The sequence below is a fragment of the Tiliqua scincoides genome, chromosome 7, assembly GCF_035046505.1.
Source record: "Tiliqua scincoides isolate rTilSci1 chromosome 7, rTilSci1.hap2, whole genome shotgun sequence".
Classification (NCBI taxonomy): Eukaryota; Metazoa; Chordata; class Lepidosauria; order Squamata; family Scincidae; genus Tiliqua; species Tiliqua scincoides.
Window position 1 is genome coordinate 78,104,602 of NC_089827.1, and position 25,850 is coordinate 78,130,451.

At 43.5% G+C, this 25,850-nt stretch overlaps 1 protein-coding gene across 1 annotated transcript; it reads left to right on the top strand.

Annotated features, from left to right (window-relative positions):
- The first annotated feature begins 288 nt into the window (after positions 1-288).
- On the top strand, positions 289-25,280 carry LEMD3 (LEM domain containing 3). The gene is made up of 13 exons (XM_066634517.1): positions 289-1,393; positions 6,305-6,339; positions 8,715-8,778; positions 9,768-9,835; positions 14,805-14,884; positions 15,334-15,482; positions 17,684-17,785; positions 18,312-18,414; positions 18,569-18,747; positions 21,237-21,318; positions 22,713-22,818; positions 22,904-22,982; positions 23,169-25,280. The coding sequence occupies exons 1-13, from the start codon at positions 289-291 to the stop codon at positions 23,330-23,332; spliced, it is 2,316 nt and encodes a 771-aa protein (XP_066490614.1). The 3' UTR covers positions 23,333-25,280.
- Positions 25,281-25,850: the final 570 nt, after the last annotated feature.

The window sequence follows — 25,850 nt, forward strand, 5'->3', positions numbered from 1 at the left end:
GCGAGCGCTCCGCGCAGCCGCCACTTCCGGCTCTGAGGGGGACGCTCCTTCAGTGGGGCCTGTCAGAGGCGAGGGCGGGCCGGGAGCCCAGCCAGGCCGCCTGCTCAGAAGCGCGGCCCGTGACGGTCAATGGGCCTCCGCGCAGCAGCCGCGCCCCAGGGACCAGGACGGCCCCTCAGGGCCCCGCACATGGCGCCCTGCAGGCGGCGGCGCGCGGGAGCCGGAGGTGTGGCGAGGGGCGGGGCGCGGCGGGCGGCGCGTGGGTCGGAGGCGGCGGGCGCGGGGAAAATGGCGGCGGCCGGCGTCGCGGCGGCGCCGCCGAGCGACGAGGAGCTGTTCGGGGAGCTGCGGCGCCGCGGCCTGGCGCCGGGGCCGGTGACGGAGAGCACGCGGCCCGTGTACCTGAAGAAGCTCAAGAAGCTGCGCGACGAGGAGCGCGCCGGCCGCGGCCGCCCCGGCCCCGCAGACGCCCCGGCGGCGAGCAGGCTGGCCCGCGGCGACCCCTTCCCCCTGCGCGGGGCGCGCGCGCTGCTGCTGGGCTTCAGCTCGGACGAGTCGGACGCCGAGGGCCAGGCGGGCGGGCGCGGCTCCGGCTCGGCCTCCCGCCGCGACTCCGGGCCCAGCGGGAAGCCCGGCACCTGGTGGGGGGCGGCCGCCGAGGAGGCGCGCGAGGCCGCGGCCGCGCAGGAAGGGCCGCGGCCGGAGCGCGGCAAGAGCCGGGCCGTGAACGGGAGCAGGTTCCTCTGCGGCGCCGGCCGGAGGGACACGTACTCGGACTCCGAGGAGGAGGAGCGGGAGAGCGAGAAGGCGCCGCGGCAGCCGCCCGCCCGCCACTCCCTGGCCAGGAGGGCCGCCCCCGCCCGCAGGGCTCCCGCAGCCGCGGGCGGCCCGATGGAGGCGCTGGAGCAGGGCGCTGCCGGGGGCGCGCCGGCCGAGGACGGGGGCCTGCAGCGCGGCAGCGGCCGAGAGGAGGAGGAGGAGGCAGAGGGGGCCACGAGGGACGCTGAACGCCCGGGCTGCGGCCCCCTCCCGCCCAGGCACCGCTGCGGCGCCCCCAGGCAGGTCACCCCGCTCCTGACAGACTCTCTGGGCGCCGGCAGGAAGCCGGCCAACAACCACGTGCTGCCCGGCGCACTCGCCAACAGCCTGTCCCCGGGGCCCGGGCACGCCAACCACGCGGGCGCCAACCACGCCTGCCCCGCCGGCAGCTACGCGCCCGAGGAGGCCCTCCTGCGGCAGTTCAAGAGGGAGGAGGCGTCCCCCGCAGGGGGCTTCAGCGCCCACTACCTGTCCATGTTCCTCCTCACCGCTGCCTGCCTCTTCTTCCTCGTGCTGGGACTCACCTACCTGCGAGTGAGGGGCTCGGGCGCCACCGGGGGTGCGGGCGCTGACAGTAAGTGTGGGCTGCCACCTGCTGCGTGGCGCACTCAGAGGTGCTCAAGGCCTGTGCCAGCTGGTTAGGAAGGCAAGGGGCCTACTGGCCGCTTTGGCTTCTCAGCCCTGCCTTCGTGCCTCTGTGCTGACAGTAAGTGTGGGCTGTGTGGCAGGGCCCTCTGCCACCAGCTGCGTGACACACCTGAGAGGTGGCTCAAGGCATGTGTCAGGTGGTTAGGAAGCCAAGGGGCCCACTGGCTGCTTTGCCTTCTCAGCCCTGCTCCTGCCTTCATGCTGACAGTAAGTGTGGGCTGTGTAGCAGGGCCCTCTGCCACCAGCTGCATGGCGTACCCAGAGGTGCTCAAGGCCTGTGCCTGGTGGTCAGGAAGCTGAGGAGCCTACTGGCCGCTTTGGTTTCTCAGCCCTGCAACTGCCTCTGTGGGAGATGGAAACACTCTCTGATCTACTTTAGTAGCTTGTAGGTAGGTTTAGGGCCCAGTCTTCTCCAACTTGCCAGCACCAGTGCAGCCTCAAGGTGAGGGAACAAATGTTCCCATATCTTGAGGAGGTCTCCATGACTGCCTACCCACCACAGGATACAGTGCACACCCTGTTGGTACAGCACCACCAGCGCTAGAAAATGGGATAGGTTTGGACCTTAGTCTGTTCTTATTATCTTGCAGCCATATATTTCGTTAGAATTTCTTGATGAGAATTTCCTTCTCATAATGTAACTTTGAGAAGGGCTGTGTCGTGGAGTTAGTGCACTGGACTGTGCTACAGGGGAAAGTGTGCTAACTTCACTTGTTCTTGTGACAGAATGGTTTATTCTTCTTCCCACATTTAAAGTAGAAGACTTGATGCAAAGCTCCTTCTCTGTGGGCTGAGTGATGGGGGGATGAATAAATTTTTAAATGGTGTTTTGCACTCAGATACTCAAATACTCAAATGCTAATTTCTGTCCCATGGGAGGGTGTTTCAAACATTAAATAAAGCTATATAGAAGATGCTTTCATTTAGAAATGAATGTTTCATTTAAAATGAATGAACGAATGCATAGTTTAGGTCAGTGATTTTTAACCAGTGTGCCCCTGGTGTGTTGTGAGTGGTCCACAGGTGTGCCATGGGAGTTTGGCTTATTTATTTGTTCAATAAATAAATATCTTTTATTAATAGGGCCATTGAGGGATGTGAACCCCCCACCAGCAGCATGGTGTGCCTTGATAATTTTAGTGCCTTGTCAGTGTGCCGTGAGATAAAAAAGGGTAAAAATCACTGCTTCAGATTATAACATAATAGCTGCGTTCCAATTTGTATATAATGCATTTACTGTTCCAATGACATGGAAATGCTTCCCATGTTGTAATTTGTAGCATGTAAAGTGGCCTAGAGTAGTGGTTCTCAAGCTTTTTAACACTGGGACCCACTTTTTAAAAGGACAGTCTGTCAGGACCCACTGGAAGTGATGTCATGGCCAGGAGTGACATCAAGCAAGCTGCAATCTCATGCACGCTTACTCAGGAGTAAGCCCAATTGACTATCATTGTTAAAAACATACATATAATAGCCCATTAAAAGTACAGATCTGTAACATTTCCCTAAACATTTCCCTAAACGTAGTCACATCATGGTAGCATCAAGTCTGACATATTGAAAATTATTGAAATGAATGGGAACCCACTAGAAATTGACTTGCGACTCACCTACTGGGTCCCGACCCACAATTTGAGAAACACTGGCCTAAAGATTTAGACAATCTTATCCATGGCTGCTCAGCAGTGGGCATCCTTCAGTCTCAGAAGACTATGGTGTCACGCTCTGAATGGTAGTTCTGGAACAGAGTGTCCTCTCCAGTGCGCGAAGCGTGGGTAAAGTAGGTATGGAGGATAGGCTGTTACCCATGCAGCAAATCCCCCCTCTCCACGTCGCTGAAATGGTCCAATGGAAAGGCAGAGGCCAATAAGGTTGGTTCCAGCGGCGTCGCAGGAGTTGCCAGAACGTGACTGTGTTCAGCCATGAACTGCCTCAGGGACTCCGGCTCTGGATTTTGCCTCGAGGTTGACTCCTGAAGCCTTTTCCATAACTGGATAACTCCACTCCACAAGGCAGTGGAGGTTTGGGATCAGAGTTTTCCTTCTCTCAGATGAGCTGCCTTCCCAGGCTGATGAGCCCCATCTACCTCTTACAAGTTCAGCCAAACTGAGGGCCTATTCTTATCCCCAGCCCCCAGGGGAAAGTAGTAAGCCCCATTGAATCCAGTGGGATTTATCTTAGGTAAGCGTGTATGGGATTGCAACCTTCCTTTAAGATTTACTCTTCTGAAGATTCTGCTATGTTGTCTGTGTATAATTTTACATCAATGTTTTTCACCAGAAAAGAAAGTTGGCTAGTCTGAGAGCAAATGAGAGCAAATAACTTAAATGGAATGGGAATTTAATAGTGGGGGTTCTGGAGCAGGAAGAATCAGTTGTTTGCTCTAACCAGGAGCTGTGCTTTCTTTAGAGCACCAACACTCAAACTTGTGCCCGGAATGCAGTCCCCGTCTGGACTGTGCCCAAGCGTTCTGTTTGGGCACTGTACGGCATCCTCTTTCGGAGGACAGGGATGCTCTGGGCAGTTGTGTCATCTGCCTGGCATCCAAAAGGCTGCGTGACCTGATGTCTGGGCAGATGTGACTGCCCAGAGCGTTTCTGTCCTCTGAAAGAAGAGGACATTGCATGGCGCCTGAGCGGAACCAAAAGGTCCAGTCACTGGGTGGATGGATGTGCACAAACTCCGAATTCATCTCCCAGGCTTGGGTTTGTGCATCCTGCTCCCAAGCTGACAAGGAAAATGTATTGAATCCTATGGAAAGTGAAACTGCTACACATGCGCTTTTATTCATGAATGGGCAAATGTGCTTTGGCTCCTATCAAAGGCCAGGTGATGGGGAACACAAGGCCACTGGAATGGTCGCACTCCAATGAGAATGGAGCTCAGCAACTGCTCCAGAGGTAGTCCCCCTCCCATAGTAGAAAGGATAAAAACAGAGACTTGATCAGCTTGTAAGGTAAAAAAATATTTTTTTGTTAAAGCTAGGTGGGTCCTGAAGAGTGACATTTTAAACGTGTGTCCTGGTGCTATAAAAATTGGGAACCAGTGACATATATTAATGTAATTATATTTTTCAACCTCTCATCAGAACCATTTATGCTAAAAACATGTTTTAAAAGAGGTTGCAATTCTGACAGCTCTGGAAGCCAGGAAATGTCTTGTCCGCAATTTTTAAAAGCGTATGGTGTACAGATAGTAATTTCAAGCTTGAGTTAGGTTGAATTTTGTAAGGTGTATATCTTGTTAATTTGAAACTTTCCCTTTTAATTATAGGGACTTTGAATATTTGAACTTTTATTCTCCAGTAGATGAGAACTTCTGTACAGGGGACACCCGTTACCGCAGATCCCCACCTCCTGCATTCACCCCCTCAGGAGGTGAGGGAAGCTTTGCTCCCCTCCCCTCTGGAAGGTCCTCTAAACTCAGCAGAAACTGCAGTCCATCTGTGGCCTCTACTGGGCTCAGAGGACCCTCTGGATGCAAGAGGAGCTCCTCTCCCTTCACCTCTGAAGGGTGGGGGAGGAGCAGGCATTTGCTTGTATCCACAGTTTCAGGTAACCATGGGGGGTTTCTGGAATGGAACCCCCATGGATATGGTGGCATTGTATAAAAATTATAGGGTGAAATTGATGGGGCAATTCCATACATCGTGCACAGGCAACTATGGATTTGTCATTGAACCTATATGACATAGGTTTATACACATTTGTATTCACAATTTATTTTAAAAAGTTTCTCAAAAATAGATCCAAGGCAGCTAAAAACAGTATAATAAAAATAAAGGTAAAAACCCACCAATTTGTTATTTAAAGGAGGGAGTTCTATAATTCTGGGGGCTACCATAGAAAAGACCTGTGAATCACTGCTAACCATGCCTCATAAGGAGGCAAGAAGACCCTCCTATAGAATCTTAAGGGACTGGCAACTTCAGATGGAAGAGACAGTTTTTCAGGTCTGTCCCTAGCTGTTTATGGCTTTTAAGGTTATGACCAGCACCTTGTAACACACTGGTAGCCATTGTAACTGGAAGAGCAATGGTGTAATGTAATCATGTGTCCAGCACCTGTCAAACCACTTGCAGCTGCATTTGCACCAACTTGAGTTTTTGTAGCATCTTTAAGGGCTGCCCTATATAAAGCATATTGTAGTAGTCCAGTTATGACAAAGGCATGGTGAACTATGACCAGATCCACTTGAGAAAGAAATGAATGCATTTGGTGCACCATCCAAAGCTGTGCAAAAGTGCCCTAGGCTATAGCAATAAGCAGGCATCTTTCAGCAAGACTGGGTCCAAAAGTATTCCCAAACTGCAGACCTGATATTTCAAGGTCCAGAACCAGCAAAATCCAGAACTAGTTGGCACACCATCTCTGAACTAGTAGAACCCTTGACTTTTTTGTCCTGATTTAGTTTTGTTCTGTTTGCTTGTACCAAGCCCTTTGCTGACAATTTACACTTTAGGGAACATGAAGTTCAATAACATGTGTACAGTGATAAGGTTACACAGGATCCAAATTCAATTATCGTGTTAGCATTGTCGAAACAAATGTTATATTACAATATTTGTGTTAAAGAAATATATGAGTTGCTTACTCCTATGTAGTTATGGTATGTCTAATTGTTCCAGCTTTTTAGGCATTTTAAAATGTTAACTTTATAGGATTCTGCTGTAAATGCAGTATATTATATTTACTGAGAAGTAATTTTCAGTGGAGCTTACACTCAGGTGTGTTTGCAGCCTTTGTCTTATAGTTTGATTAAATTATTTTATTATCTTATTTCTTATATTAGCATTGGAATGGAACTAAGAAATTTTTCTTTTCGTTTCCATTAATAGAAAAAAATCTGTTCACTGGGAAGCTTAATATACAAGTAAGTACATTTTTGATGTTCACTTTGAAGACCTGCCTTTTGACTCTATGACCCTGACCTTCTGACTCTATGACTTGGTTCAGATATAGCAGGAGATCATGGCTTCCTGTTAGAAGAATGAGCTTTTGAGAGCTACAGGTGCATGCTGTCCACCCCCCCCCCCCAATTCAAGAAGAAGAGACTTCTGGTTTTGATTATAGGACAGTTCCAGATCATGGCTTGTTAACTAACTGTGGTTTGAGTAAATCACAGTTAGTATGTAACAGGGAACTGTGTTTATTCAAACCCTAGAAGTGCAATGTTAAAATTTTTCTTTTGAGAAGGAGAGATGGTCTTATGTGTGAGCCTGTGGCTCTCTGAGGTTCATTCTTACAGAGAAACCATGGGTTCCATTTCTTCCTATAATAGCAAACTCCAGTCTTACCAGAAATGAGACAGAAGCCGGACTTTTATTTTCACTGTTGAGTAGCATAGTACATCTGAAGTACACTAGCGAGTTGATTCTGTGAGATGGTGATGGGAGGAAGGGATTAGGCTAGGATGGGCTAGGAAGATTTAAAATTCAGCAAACAAGTACTGCAGCTTTTGATCCAGTACATGTTGATGCTGAAGAAAGCTCCATGGAGTCCAGTGGAAATTATTCTAATGAAGATGTATATGCGGCAGTGTTTTGTTGTGTAGTCCCTGAACAAGTCTGAACAAGATCTGTATGGTTAAATAGAGCTTTGGCCTATCTAATTCTTAAGTGACTGCACTACAAAAGACAAAATGTTGTGTTCTAGATATTCAATATATAAATTTATGCTCTTGGCAAAGTGTTACTGGCTTTGGGAAGTTCAGATTGGTGCATGCCTCTGGAAATATTTTAAGGCTGAACTCAAATTGCTTATGTAATACTGTTCTTTTAAAATATTCAGAGGAGCATACAAAAGAGTGCAACAGAAATTTTTTAAAAGTAATTCATAATTATCATTAAGACATTAAGCAGCAGTGTATATATAAGATATAAAACTTAAAAGAGCAGAGCACTAAACATTAAGTGCTTATTTTAGCTTAAATGTCTGTTTCAAAGCAGAAAGAGGGAGCTTGGGGATCTCTCCAGGGTGAGCATTCCAGAGTTTTAGGGCTCTTATTGAAAAGAGTTTTAGGGCTCTTATTGTCACTTGTTTCCATACATCATACATCTATGATTTATTATTTATTTATGGAATTTATACCCCACCTTTCCACACTGCTTAAGGGCCCTCAAGGTGGCTTACAAAATATTTCAATACCATTAGATAAAACAATGCACAATGGATGGAGAATAATACAGTGAAGAAGAAAATAGGTAGGGGTTTTTTGTTGCTACCTTCGACAAATAGGGTTCTGAAACCGTTTGCTCAAGAAAATTTAAGTCTCCATCACTGACTTAAGAGGCGGGACACACACAACTTCTGATGCTGTTTTGCTTGCGATATCAGTGATTTTAGTTCAGCCGTTCCCAGTGAAACTCTCTACTGTTGAACCTCCAGTCTTTGGCAAGATTCATTAGCCTTTACATGGTAGACCATAAATATCACCCCTGTCCAAGCAGCATTCAGCATTTATTAGATTATTATACCACTTTTCTAAACACCCAAAGCAGTGTACAACAGAGAAAACGCATAAAGATATAACATTAAAATAAGTTGTTAAAATAAAACCATAAAAAACAATTTAAATAACAATAAAAGAGCAGATTAAAATGTCAGCAGCATAAAAGTGTATAAGGAGTCCTGAAAAAGTGCCTCTCTCCCCAAAGTCCAGGCCAAACAGATGGGTCTTCAAACCCCACTGGAAACCATATACAGTTGAAGCTGTCCTCGGGTGTTCTGGAAGCTGATTCCGGAGACGTGGTGCCACAACCGAGAAGGCCCTACACCTCACTGCCATTCCCCTGGCTTCAGATGGTGGAGGTGCCCTAAGAAGGGCCCTCTCTGATGACTGCAGGGAACATGCAGGAATATATGGGGGAAGATGGTCCTTAAGGTATCCCAGTCCTATGCCATATTTCATGTAGTCTTTGATGATTGCACTCTTCTTTGAGCTAGTTCTGAAGTAATACTGTTGAGAATGCTCCTGCCGTAGTAACTCAGTAACCACATAAACCATGTAATCTAATCTGCCCACCAAGCACAGAGCATTCTTTCCCCAGTCTCCTGGTTGTTGAGATTGACTGTTAAGGAGTAGGAGGTAGAAAGTGTTGCCTGTGAATAAGGTCTCAGAAAACTTGAGATGTTACTTTAAAATATCTACTATGGATAGGATAATTTGGAAGTCTGTGTTAATCAGAAACTGAACTTTTGCAGTTTCATTATTTTTGTGCATTTTCTAACTGGTTTCTTAATTTACAGGCAAATGAAACTTATATGATGAACAGCCTATACAAACTTCATGATAAACTGGCACAAATTGCAGGTAAAGTCTTTAATATGAAAAACTGTTGGGTCTAAAAATGTGCAAAAATAAAGAAACGAGAGATACATTGAGATACATTGTGAATACAGTTAGTATTCACAACGCTGTACTGTAGATATGATATTCCAACAATAAGTGTAGAGGGAGCAGGGCTGTGCACTATTGGCTCTGCCCCACCTATGTCTAGGGTTCATTCTCTGCTGAATGCAGTGAGGTGAAGCCGGCTCTCTTCAAGACAAGTTTGTCATGTGGCATAGAGAGGAGCCACTGTGTGAGAAGTGTAGCACCAAAATGCCCCTTGGTGTATGGGGCTAGTTGCATGGTTCTTTGAATCCAGGCTTTTTTAGGGCCCAGTCCTGTCCAAATTTCCAATACTGATGCAGCTGCAATGGAGGTCCAAGGAAAGGTAACAGACATTCCCTTACCTTTTGGAGGCCTCTGTGACTGCCCTCCCCTCTGCAGGATGCATCACTCACTGTTTGGCACAGCTGCATCAGTGCTAGAAAGTTGGATAGGACTGGACCCTTAATTTCACAAACTTGTTTTTGTGAAAAAAGATTAATCAAAATGTATGTTCCATACTCGGGCAGAGTTGCTAAAAAATTATTCTCTGGATAGTATCTGGTGCAGTGTGTGCCAGCACAAGCTGCCTACACCGCTACTCCTCTATGAACAATTTGAGTAGTACGTTAAATGTGAACATTCTAAAATATGTGTTCAGCACATCATTGAATTTAAAACTGATACAATTTTATTCATTATCTCGATTAAGATTATTTTTGTGGCATTCAGTTTATGGTAGATATTCACAGATTTACAGTTAAAAATTTTCTTCGTGTAATATTTTATCTTTAGTTGCTTAACAGTATTACGATGTTCCTAAACCTAAGTGATTTTTTGTTTTTGTGTACGCATAATATAAATATATATTTCAAAATATAACATTTAAAATATATAATAATGAAGGATAAATTCTTAATTCTTATCAGGAGATCATGAATGTGGCAACTCAGTGAAGAAAGGGCTTTCTATTCAGGAAGCAGCTGCATATTTAAAAGTAAGTGAACATTCATCGTTTTGAATTAGCATTCTCTTTGTGTATAAATGTTACGTGTTTCACTTGTTTAAACTATTGCTTTCTAAAAGTATTGAATTTGATTCAGAGCACTGCATTCGTGGAAACAACATGGCTGAAAGCCATTTCCAACCCATTCTTTGTTGTTGAAGCCCCTTGGCTCTCCTGAAAACTTGCTGTTGGGGGGCAGTTGACAATGGTGTGGAATACTACATAGGGGGCTGCAGAGAAGAGGAGGGAAAGCCTCGAAATCGGGAGGGAACTGTGGTATTCTCCCCCTTTCCCTGTAGCCCCTCTTCACAGCATACGTAACCTGATTAGATTTTATTCCTTAACCTGGATTAAGATTATTTTTGTGGGACTTGGCTGATTTACAAACAAACTTTATTCATGCGATATCTAAAGATTGCTTTCATCAGATACTTAACAGTATTACTTTGCTCCTAGATGATTTTTATTTAATGTCTTTGACACTTTTTGGCAATAAGAATTCTCCAAAGCAATTTCCCTTTGTCTTTAGGAAGTTGAAATTTCAATGGAAATATGCTCAATATCAGTCCTGTTGGCCATATTATATACTCATGAGTAGTTTAGATAGATCTGTTTCTTGAATTGGTGCAGATCTGCTGCTCCTGCCAATTTAGACTTCCTTTAAAAAAAATTAAAATCACAACTCATACATTTTGTGTATCCCTCCATAGCTGTTTCTGACACCTTTTCTTTGTTCTCCTTGCCTGCCAAGCAGCTTAGGGAAGCAGTTGGGTGGGCAGGCTTTCTTTCTCTTACTTTGGGGTCCATCACATCAACCCTGTTGAAACGAACAAGATGAGCAGAGCGTACTGGTATGCTCCCCGAGAGAGAGGGGGCTCCACCTCTTTCTCCTTGCCCATCTGAACTACTCTCATAGAGAGTTTCCAGACCCCTCCCAATCTTTGTGGCCCTCCTCTCAACCCACTCTAGCTTGTCAATAATTGTCTTATAATTGGACAATATGCAAAGTGAAGTCTGACTTGCTCTGAGTACAGGATAGGGCAGAACTATTTCACATTAACTTATACCTCTGCTAATGCAACTCAGGACTGCATTACCTCCCCCTCCCATCTGCATCACCCTGCTGGCTCCTGTTGAGCTTGTGGTCCACTAAGAGATCCTTTTCACCCATGCTGCTCCCAAGCCAGGTTTTCTCCATTCTGAACTTCTACTTCTGATTTTTTTTTATATCCATGTGTGTGTCTTTTCATTTGTCTCCATTTTGTTGATAATGGGCCCAAAGATCAAGCTTTACTTGATTATTTTGAATCCTGATCTGGTCTTCCAGGATGTTTAACTATTTTCTCCTGCCCTGCCTTGCCCTGCCATCTGCAGATGTCATAAGCATTCTCATCCAGGTAACTTATAAAATGTTGAACAGCACAAGACCCAAGGCAGAGCCCTGTAGCACCCTACTCTATACCTCCCCCCATGAACAAGTGGTGCAGTTTGGCAGGTGAGGCAGAACCACCCCATAGTAGTCCATGGAAAAGCACCACAACTGCCCTACCTGCTCACACTTGAGAAGGCTTTCCTTATACCTGAGAAAGTTGGTGTAAGGAGAGCCTTCTCAGGTGTAATTGGGCAGGGCAGCTGCGTTGCTTTTCCATAGACTACAATGGGGTGGTTCTGCCTCACCTGCCACACCTGCACTGCATGTCCCTCCTCCCTCCCTGTTGATGTGGAGCTATTTAATAGCATTCAATGCACCACCTGCTTTGAATGCACCTTACAGTAGTTCCATCTAAGCCACATTTTATCCTCCAGGATCTCCTAAGAATCTTCCTTAAATTCTTTACCGATATTTAGGTACATGATGTTGACAGTGTTCCGATAGTCTGCCAGTCACTAGTATCAGAGGAGGTGATGAGATGAGTCTGGCACAAATTGTTCTTGACATGCTGGGTCCTGGAAATATTTACAAAAATTTTTTTTAGTGTTCAGAGTCGTTCTGCTCAATAATCTGTTCCAGAATTTTCCCAACCTGTGGTTTCCTTCTTCTTTTCTAAAGATAGGGACAACATTTATTAATCTCTAGACCTCCTGCACCTCACCTGTTCTCTAGCAGTTCTCAGAGCCACTACTTACAATTTTTGAGATCTCATCTGCAGCTCCTTCAATACCCTGGGGTGTAGTTAATCTTGTCCTGAGGACTTAATTAATTTACTAGATGTTCCTTTACCATCCTTTTACCTACCTGCTGCTCCCTGCTGCTCATTAGTGCAGCTGTTGTTAGGTTGAGCCACCCTCCCCTTGTGGAAGAAGACAGACACAAAATAAGAATTGAGCAGCTCTGCCTTCTGTCATCTGTTACTACTTCCACAAATAAGACTACTGCTTCTTTGACATTTCTCCTCTTATTGACAGTGTAAAAGTCAGTGTCTCTCTCTCTCTCTCTCTCTCTCTCTCTCTCTCTCACACACACACACACACACACACACACACACACACCCCTCTTTTGCTTTTGTTATCCATTAACAACCTCAATTCATTCTGTGCTGTAGCCTTTCTGACATAATGCCTGCAAATGCAGACAATATTTGGGTGCTCTTTTCTTTAGCTGTCCTTCCTTCCATTTCTTATATACTATATGTGCTTCTTGCTTCTTGACTGTTCAATAAGTGTTCTGGGCAGCTAGTCACACTGGTTTCCTTAGACATCTCTCAGTTTTCCTTTCATGGGAACTGTTATTTTGCTGTCAGTATCTCACTTTCCAGAATATCCAATCCCTTTTCAGGGATTCTGACTTTGGAACAAAACTTAAATTTTCCTCTGAAGGTGTTAAAATTGGTTTTCCTGAAATCCAGAGTACACATCTGATTACCCTTAGCTTTTCTTTCTGTTGATATCAAGAATTTCAAGATGGTGAGGTTATTTTCTCCTAACGTCCTTGTGATTTTTACTTATTTGACCAATTCCTCTCTGTTGGTAAAGATGGGCAACCCAATCCTGAGCTGCCTGGGGCACACAGCTGAGCCGAAAATGACTGCCGCTGCATCCTGCGCGCTTTGGGCAGCCGTCAGTGGCTCCCTGGGTGAAGAGGACTTTGTCCACTTTACCTGGGTAAGGAGTAGCCCCGCAATGAGGCTACTCGATTCACCACTGACCCAAAGGTCAGCGGTGAATCTAGAGCCTCCGTGTAAGGCAGTGAGCCCAACACGGAGGCTCTGGATCCGGTGGAGCGTCACTTCACTGGTCCCGCCTCCCTCCTTCCCCACTCCTTCCTCCTGGAATGCCTCCCCCTACCCTCTCCCCGCCTCCCTGTAATGCCGTCTGCCTCCCCCTCCCTGGAATGCCACCTCCCTGCCTCCCTCCACACCCCTGCTCACCTCTGTGCCACTCCGTGGTCCGTGCGACCACCGAGCTACAGAGGTTGGGTGCATGTCTGGCGGTAGCCCGGTCGTAGTCCAGTGCCAGTCAGCGCTGGGCTGCCACAGATGCTCACCTGGTGGTAAGGCCCGCAAACGTGCCATAAGGCACGTTTGTGACAGTGTGCACCAGCAATGAGCCAGCGCACTGAGCCCAGTGTTGGGCTCTAAGTCCAGAATAGCCAACCCCTTTGTTCCTTCCTCCACTTTCTGAATGCTGAATTTGTTAGGAAGTCAAGAATTAATTGGACCTCTCATTCTCAGCAGACCTCTCAAGTTAAGACTTCTAGCAGATGTCAGATGGTTGGCCCCTAATTACCACTATATCTTACCTCTTGGTAGACTTGCAAATCTGTTGGCATCATCCATTACTTCTGCTTGGCCAGGTGGCCATTGTAGACTCCTGCAGTGGAATCTCTCTTATTCTCCTCTCCTTGTATTCCTTGCTTTCCAGCTCAACTTCCTGGATTTTGTGCAGGTGTATCCTTTGCATATCAAGCAAGTTCCCGTCCCTTTCGCTTGATCAGTTCTTTTTGAACAAGTGATACTCTTCAAGCACTATATTCTACACATGGGTATTTTGCCCCTATTGGGATGCCTTCCTATTAGGCTTTCGTCATGCTTGTTTCCTGTACTCTGTAGATTAGTACAGTACATAGACGTGAAAGGCCACAGGTAACAGCTCCTAGCATCCCAGGTGCAGTTTCTTCCCCCCTTCTGCTTCCTTCGTCTCTAGCTGCGGTGTCTCCAATACCTCCCTTTATATTCAGTTCTGCCTTTGTATTTCGTTTGCAGTAGTTGAAACCCAAAACCTGAAGGTGGTGTGCTCTTCACACATACTTAAAATGTTTGAAGGTTAAGAGTCTGTGTCGGTCCATTCCTTTGCACTTCCTGACCTTTGGTGGGATGCACATTTGGATGCTCATTCCAGGGTGCCTCAACCTGGTTGCCTTGGCAACAGGGACAGGATTCCATTTTGCCTTTTCAGGCAGTGGCAGGTTGAAGAACAAAGGGGGTGAACACAAGAATGGGAGCTCTGGTTTTCTTTGGAACAAGGTTTTTTTGTTTCGCCTCTTACCTGGCAGCTTTGGGCACAACACAGACAGTGCTAATATTGGCCCTTAGATACCTGTCACTGATGTATGCATTTTGAAACATACCTTTGTCTTTTGGTACCATAGTAAAAATATGTTTGTACTTACGCTTGTTTACTTCAGGTTCTTCTTTTGCCACACATGTGGATGCATTTCCCTTATTTATGTTTGTCCTGTTGTTTCAATGGATTGAGTGGTCCGAAAGCAGTCATTGCTTGAGCTGTGGGTGCCTTTTGCTTGCTACTGTATTTATATTGCAGGGAGAATGGGTGTATAAAGTGTAGCTGAGGTTTATAGTTTAGTGTTAACTTTGCTTTTATTTAAAATAGTTTGAATGAGATTGTCACATTTTCATAGCATGTTAAAAATAATTATTCTTGTAATACTCTGGTCGCTAGAATAAAGTGGGGGTGGCAGGAGATCTTCAGCTTTATCTTCACTTGGTTTTTCTTCTCTTAGAGTTTAGGTTCAGAATATGAAAATGAATTTAACAAATCCCTGCAATGGATTCTAAGTAGTGGAGAAGATGTTGGTATAAAGTAAGTCTTTCCTTTTAATAGTATTTGTTCTGCTTTTCATATGGAAGTTTATTTCAGATGATCCTCCAAGTCATGGTTTGGCAGCTAGTGTTTGAGCAATGGGTTTCTGTGCTCCTTTCTCACTTGTTGTTTTTCTTTCTGTTTAGTATGAACCATGATCGGCCATGATTACAAACTGGTAAACAATAAAGAGTTATTTCTCCAAAACAAGTCAAAATGTCTCTTCAGACTGATTTGGAGGGAAAGCATTAATCATAGCTTGCTGGTTTAGATGTGGCAACAAATCATAGTTAGCATTAAAAGGAAATTGAGAGGAAATATGTGTGTGGGGGGGGCGGGATGTAACACATGAGGCAAAGATTTGTTCTGTGATCTCCAATCCATGATTTGGAGATAGTCTGAATTGATCCATAGATGTCAAGACAGTAAAGTGTGTGTTTTTTTAATAGGTGTGTTGGCAATAACTTGAATGAGGAGTCCATAAATAATACAACTGATGTAAAATACCTGATATCAACCAGACCACAGATGTCTTTCACATGCCGTTTTCGCCGTGCATTTATTACTGTAACATGCAGATCATTAATTCTGCTTATAGGTGAGTGGGTTTTCTGCAAAACGTATTTGAACATGTGTGGTCCTAGGAAAGATGCTAGATAATTATAAATTTTATATACACACACACACACACACACACACACACACACACACACACACACACACACACACACACCATATATATACCATGGAAAAGAAATAGGCAGCTATTTTCTGTTTTGTTTTTTTTAAAAAGTGTCAGGTGAGCAAGATGTGTGGTTAGTGATAGAGATGACATCTGGGATCAGCCATGTCAGGCTCTGGCCGAGGGCCCAGACCCATCTAGGTTAGCCAACCCCTGAGCCTTTGGTAGTGGTGGCAATAGTATTGCCAAATGCATTATTTAGGGCAGTTGAAGGTGCCATGAGGGGAACCCGGGGCAGGGCTTTAGAGGCCTATAGAACCTACTACCAGCACTGACTAGCAACATTAAAACGCTATCAGTGCAAGGACTACTGCAGCTTATGGTCTTGTGTGTGCTCCCTGAGGCATCTTGTGGGCTGCTGTGAGATATAGGAGGCTGGACTAGATGGGCTCTGGGCCTGAACCAGCAGGGCTTTTCATATGTTCTTACCTTTCTTTTATACAGGGATAGCTAAGTGAATGCAAGTATTTGTCCAGTGCTAGGAATAAAAACACTGAAAGCTCTGTGGGTGTTCTCAGTTTGCATCAACAATTGTTACTGCCCTTATAGTAGTACAGGACAGATCTTGTCATCTGCTGATTTTTCATCCGTGGATTTGACTTAATGCTGGTCCCTTGACCTGCGTTGAGGCCCAACCTGTACCCTCCAAAAGCAACCGGAGGTATGTTCCGATCACGTGCGGAGGGTGTTCTAAGGCTGGAGGAGGCCTTGGAAGGCTTTCTAAAGCCTCTTGGAGGGAATAGAATGTCACTTCTGATTTTTCCTGAAAAACTGGAAGCGTTTTTCTAAGGCCTCTCGGAGGCCTCAGAACACCCTCTGGATGCAACCAGTGCACAGCTCCGGTTGTGTCCGGGGGTCTGGCGTGCCCTGACGTGTGGATTTGATTATCCATAGGTTTCAGCATCTGTGAGGGTTCTAGGAACTAACCTCTTCAGATGCTGAGGCACAATTGTAGTTGTTCACCTAAACCAGGGGTGTCAAACTCGTTTCATATAGAGGGCCAAAGTTAGCATTCAGGGCTCTAGCTGAAGGCCGGAAGTGATGTCATTAAGCAGAAAGTGACATCATTAAGCAGCTAATGGTCAGAAATCAGACCCTGTTCTCATATAAAAACTCATTAACTGCAAATGACAGATGAGAAAGTATGCAGAAAGTAAGAGAAAGATTTGGGAAAGCCCAATTTTCAAGTGGGCTGCCATTTCAGCTGTAATACCTCAGCAGCTGAGGGCCAGATAAAAAAACTTCCAGGAGCTGCATCCGGCCCCCGGGCCTTATGTTTGACACCCCTGACATAAACAGTGCTGGGCAGAAGTACTGATGTCATTTAAAATGTCAAATTTTGATGAAACTAATAGCTGTGCCATGATATTATTAGGACACTTATTTCCATGATGCCATCATCATTGGCATCCTTCAGTCTCGGAAGACTCTGGTATTGCACTCTGAAAAGTGGTTCTGGAACAGCGTCTAGTGTGGCTAAAAAGGCCAATTCAGGAGTGATAGTCCCTTCCACATGGAGCAAGTGTAGTCTGTCCCTGGTGCGTCTCCCCGGCTACGGGCCTTCCTTCTTTGCCTCAGTCTGTTGGGCGAGTGTCTTTTCAAACTGGGAGAGGCCATGCTGCACAGTCTGCCTCCAAGCGGGACATTCAGAGGCCAAGGTTTCCCACCTGTTGAGGTCCATTCCTAAGGCCTTCAGATCCCTCTTGCAGATATTCTTGTATCGCAGCTGTGGTCTACCCGTAGGGTGCTTTCCCTGCACAAGTTCTCCATAGAGGAGATCCTCTGGGATCTGGCCATCGCCCATTCTCACGACATGACCAAGCCAACGCAGGCGTCTCTGTTTCAGCAGTGCAAACATGCTGAGGATTCCAGCTCGTTCCAGGACTGTGTTGTTTGGAACTTTGTCCTGCCATGTGATGCCGAGGATGCACCATATTTAATGGTTAATCTTATTTTTCCTAGAATGCTTTTAGCTTCTGTTTGTTTTGTGTTCTTTATGCTTGAATGTAAAATATTGGTACTTATCAAACCCTGTGATCTTATATGATTTGACACAGGTGTAGGAATTGTTTGGGGAGTCCTACGGTATATGAAATATCTGTGGTCTAAGGAGGAGGAGGAAACTAGACAGATGTATGATATGGTTGTAAAAATTATAGGTAAGTTAAAATATATGTACTTTAGTCTTCCCTAGAACTTTCTGTGTCTTGCTTCTGTGATGCAAATTAATGTCATTTGCAAAATCTTAACTTGAACAGGAATATTGAGAATATTTCATTCTGGTAGATCTTTTGAATATGTTCATAAATGTAAGCGGAGGAATATTCTGAAGAGTGTGACAACACTCCCCAAGTTGAGTCATGGCAGTGAAGGAAAAGCCTTCCCAAAGCCCTGCTTGGCCCACACCATCTGCCTTCTGTTGACAGCAGCTATGCTTCTCCTCATAAAATACTGTGCCTATGCTGTGGATTTTCCCTGAGGGTCCTGGGCTGTCAGCTGCCAACCTGGCTCCCTGTCTTTTGGGTTACATCAAAAAAACTTTTTGTACATGGAGCTATTGTGTGCTCCCATTTCCCTCTCAACCCCATTGAAGGAAATCCATTTTGGTTGTACTGTCCCTAAATACTTCATATATAGCCCTTCATTTTGATTTACAGTATGTCTAACTTAATGCAATACTTTCAGATGTTCTAAGAAGTCACAATGAAGCATGCCAGGAGAACAAAGACCTGCAGCCATATATGCCTGTTCCACATGTACGGGATTCTTTGATACCACCTCAAGACAGGTATGGGCAAATGATGAAGTAGAGTCATTCAGGCAGTTTAGATGGAGAACCAGTTTCAATTTTGGTTTTCAAATTTGGTAAAAAAAGGTACAAAGTTCTTAACATTATCGGCAGATGCTGATTTTGCTTCAATATTTATTTCTATATATTTAAGGAAAAGAATGAAGAAAGTTTGGAACAGAGCTGTTGATTTTCTTGCTGCTAATGAGTCTAGAGTTCGAACAGAAACTCGAAGAGTAGGTGGTGCAGACTTCCTGGTTTGGAGATGGATTCAGCCATCTGCAACGTGTGACAAAATGGTGGTCGTGCCATCAAAAGTATGGCAAGGGCAAGGTATGCAACAATTGATGTGCACTTTCCCCTTATAGTTTGAAATGAATACTAAACTCACCTGTCGCTTTAAGCCGATGGTTGGGACATCTCAGTTTTAGCTAGAAAAGCTATAATATACAGTCCTCTATACTTACCCGGGAGTAAGCTCCATTGAATTTAGTGGGACATGCTTCTGTGTAGTCACGCGTAAGACATTATAACCGTTAGTTGACTTAAGCCCAAATCCCACCCATCTTTCTAGTGTTGATGCAGCCACAGTGCAGCCCTGTGGCAAGGATACACACATTCTCCTACCTTGAGGAAGAATCCATTACTACCCCCACTGAAGGATGTGGCGCATGCCCTTTTGTCATGGTGGCCTCAGCACTGGAAAGTTGGATAGGACTGGGCCCTTATTCTCCGTTGTGACTGATGATCATATCTATCATAAACAGTAATGGTCTGTAGTACCGTATTATAGCAGGCTCTCAAATCATCTGTACTCTTGGGGCTCTTTACACTCCTAAAAGGAGTCTCACAGAGCCCTGCCCGTGCATATGTGTAGTCTCAGGGAGATCAAGCAAATGTGCAGAGGGGCACAGCACTGAGCTCAAAGCCAGATACCAGTGATGAGCCAGAAAGGAGGGGAATGAAGAAGGAAAGCTATGAACAGGGGAGGCGGGTGGGCTAGATGAGCAAACCAGGCAGGAGGCAGATGGGGTCCACTTACAGAGTGCTCATGGAGCCCCTGAAGGGGTCTCAGGGAGCCCTAGGACTCCTAGGAGCACACTATGAGTAACACTGTATTATAGAATAATTGTGAAAAACAAGTCTTTTTCATCTGTTATTTCATCATAAATTATGTTCCTTGTCAAAATCCTAAGATCTGAAAACTACCCAGTTGAATGCGTCATAGAAATTTCAGTGGGTGGGTATGTTTGACTCCCACAGTAATCGTTTAGGGAACTACCTTATAGCCAGTTCTGATAGGACAGAACAAACTCAGAGCACATCCTAGGAATGGATGTTCGTATCTGACTACTTAACGTTCTCAAATCCACAAGTAGCTTAGCCTTATGAAAAAAGGTGTTTAGGCAGTAGTTACTGACTACAGGAGGAGGGGGTGATGTTTGTGATAGAATGACAAGGCAGGCCTGCAGTGGTATGGTATGGTTTGGTTTGATATGGTATGGTTTGTCAGCTGACTTGCTTACAAGTGTTCTCAAAATGATAAATTTGACCTGTGTGGATAAGGCACATGTGGTCTCCTGGTGAATTCCAAAGTTAATTGACTAAAAGTTAATTATTATTTAAGTAGTTCATCTGGCCATCCAGACTTTTAGCAAATTTAGAGGCTGAATTATATGTCAGCAGACTCATTTGCTTGAACCTGGATAGTTGATAATTTTATGAGTAAAAAGCAGGAGTGTGTGTCTTAAAACAAAATTAGAAGAACTGAACTTTCCCCATGGCTACCATTTACCTCCCACCACCTTGCTTCCATTATTGGAGTTGGTTAGGGAGATGGGTGGTTGGAGCCCAGCTATGGGTAGGGAAAGGGCTAGTGCCTTTTTTTGCTCTAAACATTGGGCTCCTTCTCCCTGTGTGCATGAGTGATTGAGGCAGGCATAGGTTTAAACGAGTCTGCTACAGTTGTGTAATTTGAGCTTACTTGGAAATACGTACTGTTGAGTAAAGATATGATTTTTGAGTAAATACAGGATAGGACTGAACTGTACAATTCCACTTCCCTTTAAAGTGCTCTATATATTCTCTAGGGATCATAATCCTAACTCCTTGCTTTTCCTTAGCTGTTTTCTAAATACAGACTGTCATACCCCATTAAGTTTTCCATCTTCTTCAGTTTCACTCCACTCTGGTAATTCCTGAAGTTGAATGCAGCCTCACTGATGTCTCTGTCTCTTAACTTGCAGTTCTTTTTGTGCTTCAGATTAAGGGTGTATGTAGAGTGGGACCCGAGTCTGTTTACCAGCCACTGTGAAAACAGTTGTGCCCTTGTACAGCCAGTGACATTGATGCAACTTTTACTAATATTTGCAGTTACTTTTGTAATAGAATTGTGATTCTAACTATACAGCAAGATAGACTTGCCTTAGCTGTCAAACACAGGTCACACAGAATTAGTGCAGCTGTGTAGCTATAGGATTGAAAGGCCAATGTAGTTAGTACAAAGGATTGTTTCATTAAATATTTTGTAATAGCATAAGCTTGAGTGTACACTTCACAAAGATTTTCTGTTTTTTATAACTTGTATTTTCATATTATCAACTTTGTTGCATTCTGGAATAAGATACTAGTGTTTCTTGGAATTTAGGATATCAGGCACAGTATTGAGTAATAACTGCAAGGTTTTGTTATGTTTGGCTGCATGATAGCTAAAGCATTATGTGTTCTGTGGCATACAGGAAACAGATTAGTATTTAAATGATGCCTGACCTGTAACGATAACTCTTTGCTACTTAAACAGTTCTGTCTCTGTGTTTTTGTAGCATTTCATCTAGACAGAAGAAATTCACCACCAAATAGTCTGACACCATGCCTAAAGATTCGCAATATGTTTGATCCAGTTATGTAAGTATTCATATAACTTACAGTATTTGTATTTTTGTCCTCATTGCAGGTAGAAACTGGGATTGGATCTAGATGCCATAGAAACATGGGAGGAGACAAATTTTAACATATATAATGACTGGGAAAGGAGAGGTGTTTCTACAGGTTTAACTTTGCATTTTTACTCTTGACTCTCCTGTTACTATGTCTGGTTGGAATCAGCATATTGCAGTTGAAGGAGAGAGCTTTCCTCCTATTCAAACTGTCCCCTTCTAATGGAGGGGACTTTAGAAGAAATCCATCTTTCAAAAATGGATAACTTACATTTATCCAGTGCCACAGGTTTCCTGATTTGAGTTCTTTTGCCTGGACAAGGAAGAAGCTGCTTCTATTAAGGGTTTCAATCCTACTAGGAGTCTGAAAATCATCCCTGTTTTGTGGATTGAGAAACAGTGGAGTCTCTGCAACAGCTCTTACAGGGACATAGCCCAGTAAGGCTGGCACACTTTGTTATGTTTCCTGCCAAGCCCTGAAGTAGAAGGACTTTCTATCCCAAGACCTTAAGGTTTGGCACGGAGAGGCGTATTACATACTTGACCTCGTCTGACTAGTGTGAATATCAGTCACTTGGAACACTGAAATTTGTATGAAATCTCATATAAAATGGGTGTTTTGTTTCTCTCTAGCTGCCAAGCTATTCAAATTATTTAATATAGGTAAATAAAATACTGTAACGTAGTTCTGTTTTTGCTCGGATGTGTGACAAAGGAACCACTGTTTAAGAAATAGCCCTCTACAGCGTAGGCCATCAAAATAATGTCTCATACCTTTAGAATTGCAGATTTTTCATTGGTTTGATAGAGAACTAACATTCTGTTCTCATATTCCAGATAGGTTCGTTGAGATAAATTTTGGGTTCTAAGGAACCTGTGGGCTCACCTAGTTCAGATAGTAGTAGTAGTAGTAGTAGTAGTAGTAGTAGTAGTAGTAATAATAATAATAATAATAATAATAATAATAATAATAATAATAATACAGGTATTTCTATACCGCCTTTCTTGGTCCTCAGATTTCTCCTCAGACTTTATTCAAGGCGGTTTACATACGGAGGCAATTTAAATCCCCGTAGGGATTTTTACAATTTGAAAGAAGGTTCTATCTTTCAAGAAACCACAACATTCAGATGTTTCTTTCTTAATCTGGTCACACATTCTGGCCTCCATCCTCCCACGCTCAGAGCAGATGGAATAACTTGGCTCAGCTTGTCAGCTGCTTCAAGGTCGCACGGTGCCGGTAGCCTCGAACTGGCGACCTTTGGATGTTATCTTCAGGCAACCTTTAGCACTTTTGAATAAAACCCCTTAAAGTACAAATATTGACATGTAAGTGTTATGATTTTATTGTATGTGTTTTAGGGAAATTGGTGATCACTGGCACCTGGCAATTCAAGAAGCAATCTTGGAGAAATGCTGTGATAATGAGGGGATTGTTCACATAGCTGTGGACAAAAATTCACGTGAGGTAAAATAACCTGGTTTACTGAAGTTCACTTTATATGTTCAATTTTCTTTCTAGATTTAAGCTAAAGCTTTGTTTCTCCCCTCAGGGCTGTGTATATGTCAAGTGTCTGTCTCCAGAATATGCTGGAAAGGCTTTTAAGGCATTACACGGGTCTTGGTTTGATGGTAAGAGATCTATTGACAAATAATTCAGGAGGTTGGGATTGTTGACAATTAATTCACTTAGGTAGCAAGATGGAAACATGCGAGTCAGACTATTTCTGATCACCTTTTTAATAAGTATAAACTTGTACACTCTCATGTTTGTTCATTAAATCAAAGTCTTATGTGTTGAACTATTCTTCCCTACAGGAAAATTGGTAACAGTAAAGTATCTACGGCTAGATCGATATCATCATCGCTTCCCCCAAGCTATTACTTGTAACACTCCACTGAAGCCATCAAATGCACACATGAACTCAATGTCGCATCTTCGTCTCCGGACAGGCACAACTAAGTCTCAAGGAAACTCCTGAAACGTTTTACTGCTACTAGAACTGTTAACTTGCAGCAGGGAAATATTCCTGCCTGACCCTGTCTTCCACTTTTAGTACTTTTTGTATGTAACATTTTCATTAAACAAGTTCCAGAAGTCTCTCTTTTTTTCCCAGAATGACTGAGCAAAGAGGCAGTAATACTGAACTTAGAAGAGCAATTGCGCTATGAAGTGCTTTGGGGCTCAAGCAAACCAACACATTAAGTTTTGCATGACAAATGTTGAATTTAGTAAACATTCTCAGATGTGGCTGTATTTTTGCACCAACAAGTGTTTGATAAGAATCTAAAAGCATGGAGATGTACTTTATTTCCATAGTTTCCCGTGAAATCTTGTGGGTATTTTGTAACAAAACCACCTACAGTTTCTGATGGCAAGTAAGTAGATGTGTTCCTTTCTCTCTGGTATTTGGTTTCTGTTGCTATCAGCGCTTCACCTTTGTCCTACCTTAGGAAAGAGAAATTTTGTCTTTAGTGAATGCCGAGAAAAACCAACTGAATGCAAATGTACTGGCTCTGTATATAAATGGTAAATGCTGGTGGTGGTGGCAGCAGCAAAAGTAATCTTGTGAAGATGTCTGCATTAAAGCAGTGAATAAGCTTCATATTTTATTCATAACCTAATGTTTTATATATTTTGGCTGTGCAATTACATAAAGGTCAAACAGCCAAACACCTTGAAGTATTAGATACAAGTTAAATATCTTTTATAGGTTTTATATAAAAATATCTGGTTATGACTTTTTTGTGAATGGTCTGATATTGTAATTGTGATGATGGGTTCAAAATTATGTGAGCAATAAAACAATTGGCAGGTACTCAAACATTTTGTGAAAAGCTGTTATTTATTATGAAAGGAAAGCTGTGGCAATGTATCTCCAGGGAATAAACTTTCCTTGTATGGTTTTGCTATAGTAGGACATGTGTAAAATTAAAGACGCGCATATTTTGGAAACTAAATCTTGATTGTAAGAGCTTAGAAATGCAGTACATTTACATGAATAGTTGTGTATGTTTCAGTATTAAATTTGTGCATTGTCTGCACCTAAAACTAAAAAATATTGGGACTTTGAAAATATAAAATCATTCAATACATTAACTCCTATTGATGCAGCATAATTTGAAAGTCCAGCTAGATATTGCATATATTAAAAGACAGGAAACCAACCAATTTAAAATTCATTTATTAAAGCCCAGTTTTATTGTAGATATGGATTGGCAGCATGAACTTGCACAAATAATGCACGTTTTCTTATGGTTGAGTGAATATGATGCACATTACTCTGCAACAGAAAATCCTATTGTGCCTTTACCTTTGTGCTTTTTGTGGGCAACATGTTTAATAATGGAGGGTTTCTTATCTGGAAAAAAAACAACCTTGGTCTGTTTTATGTCCTGGACGCTAACAAATGAATACATGTAATATAATCAGCCATGCAAAATTCTACTTGCCAAGAACAAGTACATATTTTTGACCAGCAAGTAGATTTTGCCAAGTCTGAAAAGTTTTTCATGAGATTTACTATATACATATACATGTATATTATACATATTTGTATATGTATTATATGTATATAATCAGATTTTGCTGTATTTCTGCATCATAGTGATTTATTGACCTGATCTTAGTAACCATCTTGTGACCTGTTGCAAGTGAATGTAAAACTAGTTGTGGCAGCTGAAAAGTTTGCCTTGGGATGCAGATGCATCTTCCTTGCTTCTAAACTCTTTGTAAACACTGTACATTTATTATAGTTATCTGTACTATTCTGCTTATTTTACGTAAAAATGTTGACCAATATTCCTCCCTGCAAGACAGATGGGGATGTGTATAATACCTTGGACATTTGAGAAAATCAGATGTTTGTAATTTGTCCTGTAAACACAAAAGCAAAACAAAACTAATTAAAGATTTATTAGGGCTTTTTACACACTTGTCGGTTTCTGTAGCTCTTTGACAATCTGCATGGGTGGCACTACTTCCATGTCCATCTTGGTGGGGGAAGGGGGGCATAGCAGAGAGTTTATTAAAGGTCGCAGTGCTCAAAGCCATCTACAACAAGCAAGCTGTGTATTCTGCCAGCTTCTTCTCCAAGAGTCTGGCTGAATCTTCTGCTTGCCACTGTGAGCAGCTCTCAGAAGTAGATTGGTATAATGGGGGAGATCTTGGTGTTTAATAGGATTACTTCTAACACATTTTTCAAATACCTCAATAGCCAATTAGAAAACTCAGTGTAGTTTTAATGCTATTCTGAAGGAATTGATGCACTCTAGTGGGCCCTTAGTGTCATTCTTTTATTTATTTATTTATTTATTTTTAAAAGGCCTTTAAAGGAGCTAAAATCCTGTGGTTAAAAAGGCCGTGGATCTGTTCCTGGGAAGCCAAGCGGAGCACTGTCTGGTAATGGTGCTGCAGAAGTCACACAGGAGGAAATGGGAACAGCTTGGTCCTATGCTACCAAGAATGCACTGCTACTGTTGGCTACAATGACCGTCAAT